This window comes from Hemicordylus capensis, chromosome 3, assembly GCF_027244095.1.
Source record: "Hemicordylus capensis ecotype Gifberg chromosome 3, rHemCap1.1.pri, whole genome shotgun sequence".
Lineage (NCBI taxonomy): Eukaryota > Metazoa > Chordata > Lepidosauria > Squamata > Cordylidae > Hemicordylus > Hemicordylus capensis.
The window spans coordinates 311,572,745-311,583,325 of record NC_069659.1 but is presented as its reverse complement, the minus strand read 5'-3'; the positions used below and the strand labels follow the sequence as shown (position 1 = coordinate 311,583,325).

General features: G+C 41.6%; 1 protein-coding gene across 2 annotated transcripts in view; it reads right to left on the bottom strand.

Annotated features, from left to right (window-relative positions):
• Nucleotides 1–10,581, bottom strand: part of COL4A3 (collagen type IV alpha 3 chain) — a 131,145-nt gene that overhangs the window by 14,368 nt on the left and 106,196 nt on the right. Inside the window, exons 42-48 of one of the 2 annotated variants that reach the window (XR_008318988.1) lie at nucleotides 8,939–9,121; nucleotides 7,751–7,881; nucleotides 6,981–7,053; nucleotides 4,795–4,866; nucleotides 4,582–4,701; nucleotides 1,242–1,340; nucleotides 39–513 (exon numbers count right to left, since the gene is read on the bottom strand). Coding sequence is in view for 1 of the 2 variants with exons in the window: in XM_053306706.1 (XP_053162681.1) it covers nucleotides 1,242–1,340; nucleotides 4,582–4,701; nucleotides 4,795–4,866; nucleotides 6,981–7,053; nucleotides 7,751–7,881; nucleotides 8,939–9,121 (678 nt within the window). In the remaining variant the exon portion in view is untranslated. The remainder of the gene's footprint in view (nucleotides 1–38; nucleotides 514–1,241; nucleotides 1,341–4,581; nucleotides 4,702–4,794; nucleotides 4,867–6,980; nucleotides 7,054–7,750; nucleotides 7,882–8,938; nucleotides 9,122–10,581) is intronic. The other variant, XM_053306706.1, reaches the window with a different exon arrangement.

The following is a 10,581-nucleotide window of genomic DNA, read 5'->3' as shown; positions in this document are numbered from 1 at the left end:
TAGAATAGTAAAGTCTTATAGGAAGAAATTCTACAAACCAGGTTAGTCTGAGTCAAATCCAATCAATCCAACAGAGTCCAAATCAAAGTCCATGGGCAAAGTCAACACAGTCCAGGGTCCAAACACAGTCAAGGCAATACACGAACACAGCCAATTAGCTCACAGGAAATTGACATTGCTATCAGCAGGGTAACTGTGGTTCAGTCGTCTTAAATAGGCTGACCTCCAGTGCTGTTAATCAAGAGTTCCTGAGTCAGAAGCTTTGCCTGTTGTTCTACACATGCGGTTCCTTAACTCTTGCTGTCTCTTGGCCGACACCTCTCCACAGCTGAGACTGGTCATGCCTCTTCCACAAGAGCTGCCTCACCCAGCTCTAACTCATTTTTGACTCCTCGTGTGTCGGACCCACTCTCCTTTGCAACTTCTGGCCATTGCCCTCATTCCTCTGCTGTAACCTCCGTTCCCTCCTCCTCGGAGTCTTCCAGCATGCCCATGACAGGCACATAGGGACACCTTAATGGTGAAGATTGTGACAATGTCACCCAACCCAATTCAAGCTGGCAGACACGTAAACTTTTGAGGTGCAAGTGCACTAACTTGTGGACAGTCTAACCAATTTGAACCAAATTTGCTACAGCTGTATGGACACATAAGTATGCTTCAGTGGTGTAGTTTGTGATGATGTAACCCACCACGATCCAAGATGGTAGACGTGTGAACCTTTGAGGCACAAGCTGGCTACTTTGTGGTCTGTCTAACCGATTTGAACCAAATTTGGTACAGTTGTAGTGAGTGACACACAGGGACACCTCAATGGTGTAGTTTGTAATGATGTCATCCACCCTGATCCAAGATGGCTGAAGCATGAACATTTGAGGTGTAAGAGATCTAACTTGTGGACCTCGATTTGAACCAAATTTAGTCCAGTTGTAGAGACAGTGAAAGGAAAGTTGGCTGATTCTTACTAGAACAACTTGTTTCATAATTGTTTTTTCATTTCATAAATGTAAACCGCCCCAAGCCATTATTGGAAGGGCAGTATATACTGTCAATCAATCAATCAAATAAAAATAATTGGTTATTGCTAAATTAAAAGGTCCCCAATCCTGCAAGGGATTCTTATAACAGCTCCGGGCCACTGTACGTAGCTAACACTGGAATAATGTCACATAAGTCAACATTACTACATCAGGTATAGTAAGTCTTTTGTGGATTTCTGTCCACATCTTTTTTCACTGTACCTCTTTTTCCTGGAAATCCTTTATCTCCTTTTGGACCAGGTGGTCCAGGTATACCTGGAATCCCATGACTGCCTGGCTGGCCTTTTATACCTTGGCGCCCTGGATTCATATAGGGAAATACATGTTAACATATAGCAGTTTATCAATGTATACACAATCTGGATTTCTTTCTTAAATGGAACACCAGAAAGCAGAATGGAGCTTTGTAGTCAAGATCCTTTAATTGTATATGATATCAAAGCAAACTAGGAAGATAAGTGACAATTACAAAAATGAAAATCATACCAGTATCTTGTGTTCCTTTAAAAAAAAAAAAAATTATTCATTAACATTAGTGGCTGATATCCAGACTATCCCGTTTTTGTGAACCGCCTAAAGCCTTTGGAGTTAGGTGGTATATAAATTAAATAAATAATAATTAATAATTAATAATACTGCATTAGTGTAACAAATACACTGTTTTATAATTTCTGTTTTGCACTGTTTTATAATTTCTGTTTTAATTGTTAACTGATTTTAATGGTTTTGTTTTAATGTAAACCACCATGAGCCTTTCTGGAAGGGCAGTATAAAAATTGAATGAATGAATGAATGAATAAGTAAGTAAATATGCACTCATACAAGAAGGCAGCATAGCGGAGTGGATGCTCAAAGTTGTTCAGTCTGTTGCACTCTTGGGCCTCTTCCACAAGCATTGCACTTGTGTAACAAGGATAGGAGATGTCTTTGTATCATTCACTGCAATATATATGGTCAGAGGAAGAGATATCACAGCGGGAGGTACAACACAGGTTGCACACCATGTTGCACCAGTGCAACACTAATCTGGAATGCAAGCTCCAAACTTAGCAGAACAAAGTGCAGCATCCTTGCACTAGTCACTAGTATTGCCTGTTGGGGGCCCCTGTACTAGTGCAGCATGTTTGCACTAGTATAACGTTAGTCTGGATGCCAGCCAATGGATTTCAAATTCCTATTAGCTCCAAGTAGCCCACTGTTTTTATTTATCCATGCCTTTATTTATCTATGCCTTTTCTTAACTGTGGCCTGCCTTGCAGGTTGTTGTGAAGGAAAATATAATACAGACCACAGGGTACTTTGAAATTGAAAATATTACCAGTGGCAAAGGAAGCCCTGTAGTGGCCCATGTTCCAGACTGCATGAGGCTCCTCCCATTACCCTGCCAAGCACCCTGTTCCCCTCTATGATAATGTGGGGGCCTAGCACTGGCTCGTTTGCAACACCCCCTGCCTTGCTGCCTTCTCTTTGGTCGCCTACTCTTCGCTGCTTCTGCCACCACCCTGCCTGCTCCTCCTCTGCCTCTGCTGCCTGCCTTGTGCTAGCTCCTGCCAGCAAGTGGGCAGAACAGTTGTTTCCTCTCATGAGTGAGAGGAGCAAACGGTCAGCCCTCTGGCCAGCAAGAGCCAACTGGGAATGGTGATGGTGCCCATCACATTCCCAGCCAGCTCTTGCCAGCAAGAGGCTGACGGGTTGCTTCTTCTCTCACTTGCACATGAGAGAAAACAACCAATCCACTTACTTGCTAGCAGGAGCCAGTGGGCAGCAGAGGCAGGAGCTGGCAGCAAGGCAGGAGGTGGCACAGAGGGGTCAAGGCTGGACCCCCACATAAGAATAGAGTGGAGTGGGTGGCTCCTCAAGAGTAGGCAGCTCCTACTCTTTGGACAAATCTGACCAATTACAGCTCTGCACCTGAATACTACATAAATGATGAACAGTACTAAATGCTCTGCAGACAACTCTCCATTTAGCTGAAAAAAGTTATTTTCCGTATATCCTATATTATTTACTCATTAAAGAACATTAAACAAATTATTAAATAAATAATAAATAAAAATAAATTAATGCAGACCGGACACAGCTAACAATATTTTCCATTTTTGCAGCTGTACTTTTTCCAGCTACCATGACCACTGGAATATCTATGGCTATAGTTGTGTAGTGATCAGCCACCTCTACCCCAAAGAGTTAGCCAGAACCCTGTCCTGACTGACAGGCTGGTGAACTCCAGGGCTCAGCCAATCAGCACACCAGGTTGGTGGGATTTAGAGAGCCATTGGGAGGAAGGAGAGTTTCTTTGTTAGAAAAAGCTGGCTGGGGGTGCAGAGAAGAACACATGTGGCCAGGGAGGATGGCTGCAAGGAGGATGACTGCAGCTCTTGGAAGATAGAACTGAGGGGTCTTGATTCTCAACCAGGGTTTGGTGAGTTCAAAAAAAGGAAGCCAGGGCTTTGGCTCCGGGTAGGTTAGTCTAGGGGAAAGTTTGTTTAGTCAGACTTTGCGTTAAACTTTCAATTTTGTTTGTGTGTGCTTTGTATATCCCTGATAGTGTTCTATGATTGCTTATGTGTACTGCAAGCTTTTAAGTGTGCTTTTGCATTACCCTACATACCTGTTCTTTACAACTGAGTAACCATGATTTTTAAAGTGTGCCACCACAACATCATTTGGGGTGCTTTTTGAAGTATTCTTGTAACCTACTCAGTATTTTTACCTGTGACTAAAAGCTGGGAAAGCCTCAGACGGAAGCAGTCTGTAGCATTTAAATAACACTGTTTTTCTTTTTATTCTTTTCTTTTACAAGCCTCTGAGTGGGTTTTTAAACTCATGAGAAAGGGGGAGCATAAGGGTTGTTTTGTTCTCTTTACTCTGGTGCAAACACATCTCAGGCGGTCAAGAGCTATCAGTTTTCTCACCACATGTAAGCTTGCACATAGACGATTTTGGTACTTTTCCAATAGCAAAAGAAAGAGAGTTTCCCTGGGATTCAACCCTAAGCCCAGGGGTTTTAAAAAACTCTGTCAATAAGCAGGTGGTGGTGACAGGCTTTTGAACCTACCAAAAATTACAGATATGTTTTAGGAGACGTCTAGTCATGCAGCTCAGCAGGGATGATTCAGCATTTCTTTCCTTCATGTGAGCTTGCTCTGACAAAGGCTTTAATCTGTTACACACATACATACATTTGGTTGAGGAGGTTGCTTGATTTTAGAGAAACCTTGTGTGAACTGATGCTAATTGTTTAATTAACTGGGTCAATACTGGAGCGATCACTTGTATTTCAATTCTGGTGCCATCAAGCTATAAAAAAGCCACTTCTTCTGAAATAAAAGCAGGCTAAGCACACTCTAGCAGAATGCTTTGATGTTTACACTTTTCTCTCACAAGTGGGGTCTGTGTATTCTTAAACTTTCCCTCTAGTCTTGAATGTTTCCTGACATATGTAGGAAATGTCTTTTATAACATGTAGTATATGATCTTTGCCCTTGCTGTTCCCTTCTTTAATTGTAGAAGAAGAAGAGGGAAATGGTGAATCATATACCTGGTGGCCCAGGTGGTCCTCGGGGACCTGGATCCCCTGGATTTCCTGGGTTGCCTGGAAGTCCAGCAGGTCCTGGGTTTCCTGGGAAAGAGACAGCTTTCACAACTGGTCCAGACTGGCCTAACAATGGAAGTATAAATAAAGGATTGGTAGTTTAATATTAAACATCAAAGGGATGAGATGGAAAAGTGGAGTTAGAGAGGCTATAATTACCAGGTTGCCCCTTTGGCCCTCCAGGCCCTGGTACTCCTGCTGGCCCAGGTGGTCCCCGGTTGCCTTTTTCTCCTGAAAAGAAGATCTGACTTGATTAGATTTGAGTCTGGTTTATAAATGTCAAGAGTATTTGTAAATGAACATAGTAGAGCCCATTTTGCTCATCTGTACAATCCTTCAGTGACTAATATAGAGCATATTATAACTGGTTTATATTGCATTGCCTTGTCAATTTCTGTACAAGATTTGCTCTTTCCAAATTTCTAAATTGGGATATCAACTGTGGATTCTGGGAGGATGACATGCTCAAATCAAATTGGCTGATATCCTTGTCATATCAGGTACAGTGCAGTAACTAAAGCGGTGGGGGGGATCCTTTCTATTAGTCAGTTTGGGTTCATTCCTGTTCCTCAAAGGGGACTGCAACAATTGCATTGTCTAGAAGGGAACACACTTACTTATTTTTACACTTCTCTCCAGCTCTTCCTCTGAGGAGCTCAGAGTGGTGTATATGGTTATTTTTATCCTCACAACCCTGTGAGGTTGGTTAGGCTGAAAGATACATGACTGGCCCAGAGTCACCTAGTGAGTTTCATGTTTGAATGGGGATTTGAACTTAGGTCTTCCCGGTCCTAGTCCCACACTCTAACCACTATGTGATGCTGAAGGCACTGCACTTCATACACATGACCGGCATTACATTTCTAATTCTTGTCTGCATTCCACTGGCTATCCTATGGAGCCATTGCTATCCTATGGAGCAATGCCTTCCCTAATGACTGTGTGCAAGGCTCCCCAACCAGGTGTACATATGGACATGGCAAGCTGCCATATCAAAAGTCAGAACATTGGTCCATGTAGCTCAGTATTGTCTACAGACTGGCCGTGGCTTCTCCTGCAGGCAGGAATTTCTCTCTACCCTAACTTGAAGATGCCAGAGAGGGAACTTGTATACAAGCATGCAGGTGTTCTTCCCAGAGCAGCTCCATCCCATAAGGGAAATATCTTAGTGCTCATGCATGTAGTCTACCATTCATATGCAACCAGAGTGGACCCTGCTTAGCAAAAGGGACTGGTCATTCTTGCTACCACAAGGCCAGCTCTCCTCCCACACTCAAGGGAGGAATGGTTGTCATTGGTGGTACCAATATCATAAGAGCTCCTCAGAGCTGCATAGAAAGTTACCACCACTGCTTGTCCTATATAACTAAGCAATTATTCATTCAGTTTAGTTTTACAGTATATCCACATAAAAAAGATGGAGGGGATTAAGAAATGATAACTGGAAACAAGTACAGATGAGTTAGAATCAGTATAATGTGCTCTCTGTGGTCTGTTTGATTACAAAAAACCAGGCCATAAAATTCTACACTAGTTGTACTTTCTGAATAATCTTCGTGGGCAAACTTATATGGAGTGCATTAAAAGAATCCAGACTAATATGTCATGTATCTAAAATATTCAAAAGAAAGCTGCAAATCATTTCAATTTGACTCTTGTTCTGGAAAGTAAACAGCTGTTTGATAATGCCAGGCATAATTATAAATATAGTTGCTTGAGTTACTTGAAATACCAAATACAATATAGCTAAATTTTTATTCTGTATTGCTGACACTGAGAACAATGGAGTACTTGTGGAATTGAAAATCTGCACTACTGTAAGAAATTAGCTTAGTTGTGCTAAAAATGGGGATTTGTGGAATGGCGCTCTTGTGCTATATCATGCTTGCATGAATGTTCCCACGGGAACAAAAGATGTGTGTCACTGTTGTGCATCTGTTGCACTACCAAAAGCATGCTTGTGGTTGCACAACACTAGTCTGGAGAGCAAGCTCCAGACTGTGCAACTAGTTAGCACAACAGTTTTGCTAGCCCAGTGTCCTCCTGCACGTGCTCCATTGCTCTGGATGTCAGCCACTAATGTTCCAATCATGTTAATGCTTATTCTTTTCCAGTTCAGGATGTTTTATATTTGTTAGCTGGAAAGGAGCACAGAAGAATGCAGTTAGACTCTTTAACAGTCTAGTATTCGATCAGAATCCTTGCAGAAACCACAACTCCAGAGTTGCCTCAAGTCAACTCTCTGTTCTGTACCCCAAATCCACAGCTCCTCAACTACTAGCTTAATCATTAAACACAATGTGCAAGAGATAACAATACAAAACTTTTTGAAATTACTTAAATACCTTTTAGTCCTGGAAATCCCTGAAAACCAGGGTCACCTCTTGGACCTCGATAGCCCGGGATACCTTCAATTCCCTATGAGTCAAGCAACAAGGTAAATATATCAATTAATTTATCCAACTGAGTTCATAGCAACAGCAAACTGGCGACAAGGGAGGCTTCTGGATGAATTTCAGAAGATGCAATATTTCAATGACTAGACATAATGCAATGGAGGCTTCCTTCACATGTTCATTCATGGAGGATGAGTCTATCAATGACCACTAGTCTGGGGACTATAGGCCACCTCCAGCCTCAGAGGCAGGATGCCTCTAAATACCAGTGGGAAGCAACAGCAGGTGAGAAGGCATGCCCTCACCTCTTGCCTGCCTGTGGGCTTCTCAGAGGCATCTGGTGGGCCACTGTGTGAAACAGAGTGCTGGACTAGATAGACCTTGGGCCTGATCCAGCAGGGCTGTTCTTGTGTCCTCAGAGCTGAAATAATCTGGAGGCTTTTGCTAGCTGAAGTAGGAAGGGCTACTTAGGCATAGTGCCCTAATTGCTAGTGAACACCTTGTTACTGTTAAATGGAATTGTATTGATGAAAAGCTGCCCTATGATAAAAGCAAAGGCAGTGAAACATCCTCCATACCTTATGATGTGTACAAATCAATGGTTACATCTCAATTCCTTTCTTCTGCTGCAATTTTATTCTGGCTTTTCTGGTGAAAGAGGCCCTACATCTAAAATTTAAAATAGTGAATGGGTAAGGAAGGACATTTATTTCACTTACTGCTGGACCAGGCAGACCAACATCCCCTCTAGTTCCTGGTGGACCTGGTAAGCCATCTGTTCCCCGAGCACCTTTACTTCCTTTAATACTGTAGTTAGGTAGTCCAGCAGGCCCTATATTACCAGGAACACCTATATTTTTAAAAAGCTCAATTAGTAAATACACTGAGGAATTTTTTTTTTTTAAAAAAAATCAGGAATAGGTTGCAAATGGACTTTTAAAAAGCAACAAACTTATGCTTAGAAAAATGCAATAGCCGACACCCTGACTAACAAAGCATGTGTGCAGCGAAGGAAGCGCACATGCAGCTACTGTATTCCAGTCTAAAACAGAATGGGTGGTCGTGATTTTCAACCATCTCCCTTTCCCTCTGAAGTGCTCTGTGTCAGCCAAAAATGTGCCCCTGAGGGTCTTGCAGTCCTCAGAGGGAAATGTTTAGGTGTCAGAGAGCACTTCAGAGGGAAAGGCAGTTCTTTACAAATTGTCCTCCTCCTGGAGAGCACCTGTGCTCTCTCAGTCTGAAATGTAGCAGCTGTATGAACGCTTCTTTTGCTGTGCATGCTCTTTGTCAGAATGTTGGCCAGTGTATTATATTATATTATATTATAGTATATTATATTATATTATATTATATTATTTATTTTCATCTTTTAATGCTAGTTTCTGACAACAAGTTTTTAAACTGGCAAAGATAGTAAAGATGATACAATATCAATTGACTGCATCCTAAGGAGCTTGTGCAAATGAACTTCCTTGCCCCCTCTCCAGTACAGCAACCCCTCCCCTCTAGAATCTGCTTCTGAACATTTTGGATATTCACAGTAATAAGACTGTATGGGACATGGAAGGCTGCAGACGTAAGGTGAGATTGGAACAAATTTCCCCTTCCTTCATCCTGAGAAGCACTTAGGATACAACCCAATATAGTAAAAACATTAATTAAATATTATGTTAAATAGGGCAACATTTTTAAAAGTTATGTTAATATAAATATAAAAACTTAAGGTGGCAGGCACCATCTTTCCTTTTCTGTTTCAGTTCTTGCCAAAATTACAAACATGCAAAATAGGTAGATATATGCAAATGTGTATAATTTGCATTTGACACTTCTCAATAAGTGTTTTGAATTCTTGCAGTATGGATAAGCTTATGAAACAAAAACAGGTCTATAAAATAACATCGTCCTACCTGGCTTTCCATCTGGACCAGGGGGGCCTCTATTTCCTTTTCGGCTAGTAATTATGCCTGGTTCTCCTGGAAGTCCTGGTGGTCCAGGTAAACCAGGAGCTCCACTTGGTCCTTGGTCTCCCATAAGACCTTTAATACCCTGCGGTCCTGGAAAACCAGCCATTCCCATATCTCCTTTGACACCTATGCAATATATATGCATATATATATATATATTAGATTAGCTAATATTGATAATCTTTAAGATACTTTTTAAAAGCACATGGCATTGTTGATAGAATTCTGTCAAAATAGAATGTATATATTTTTGGTATATTCTGAAGCAGAGATCTCAAACTAGTGTTGTAAAACAAAGGTTATGTAGAGTTGAAGTTACAAGTCTCTTTAGTTACAAGAATCACCATGAAAGTTGCACTTATTTTAGACAAGGCTATGCCCTTCCCCATAACTTATCTTAATGGCACAATAATTTCCTCTCTCATTGGAATAACCACAGGTTCCCCTTTTCTTTCCATTATAACACTAACTCAGTAACTTTAAAAGTAAACAAAAAACTTTAAAAGTAAAAGTTGCTTCCACACTAGCTTCCTTCTCTGAAATTCCCTTCATTGTTTGCTCACTTTTTATGGAGGAACTACACAATGTTGAATTGTTACATTCCAGTGGTTGTGGGGTTTTTTGTTTGTTTGTTTTTGGTCTTATCCTCACATGTTTTTTCAGGAAAAAAATGAAATTGCAGTTCCAGTCTGCAGAATCTGCCTGCAGAATCTGCCTAATTACAGGGCATTATTGTATCACTAATTGACTAGTCAGGCTGAGTAAACAATAAAGCTGGCTGAACCCTAAAATAAGAAACTTTTAACATTGTTGGGGAGCTTTGCTGAATGACAAAGCAAGCATTATAAAAAAAAATCTTGACTGTTAAACAAGGATGGATAACATAGCACTGTATTAAGTGTGTGAGAAACCCCTGTTTTAATTCTGCTTCCAGCTGATTGTGAAAAATCAGTGTCTCAGCAGCATTAAAGAGTACTAGTACGGAAGCAACCATAGTCTCATTTTGCAGCCAGAATACATATGTACTTTGTCCAAGTTATGCATATTTTATAATGTAGTGCAATCACACAAATTTCTGGTATGGGTTTTCTGGATACACACTTTTGGGGAGGGTTTATTGCAACATTTGAAGATACTTGAGATTATCTGCAGTAAGACTGGGAATAGAGTGTAGGAAATGCAGACCAATTGTTTAATGCCATATGTAGGCGCAGTCCAAGATATTTTGCTGCCTGAGGCAAAGGACAATCTGATGCCCCCCCTCCTGGCCGTGCAAGTGGGTACTCAGCATTCTCAAGCCATGCTGCTATGGCACCAGCACGCAAACACTCTCAGACCATGCCACCAGGCCAGGCAGTTGGGGAAGGGGTGTACCTAGCTTGTGTTGGGGAAAGGGGGAAGAAGGAAAAGAAGAAGCCCTCAGCAAGGCAAAAAGAGGAAAACGAACAGCATGCCTTACTGGGGTGATAAAGGGTGGTGAAAGCGAATAGCAGGGAGACCTGTGGGCTGGCACCCATGATTGTGGGGGCCAGTGTTTACCCGCCTCCTTGTGTCAGTGCCTGAGATGACCACCTCATCCTGCATTA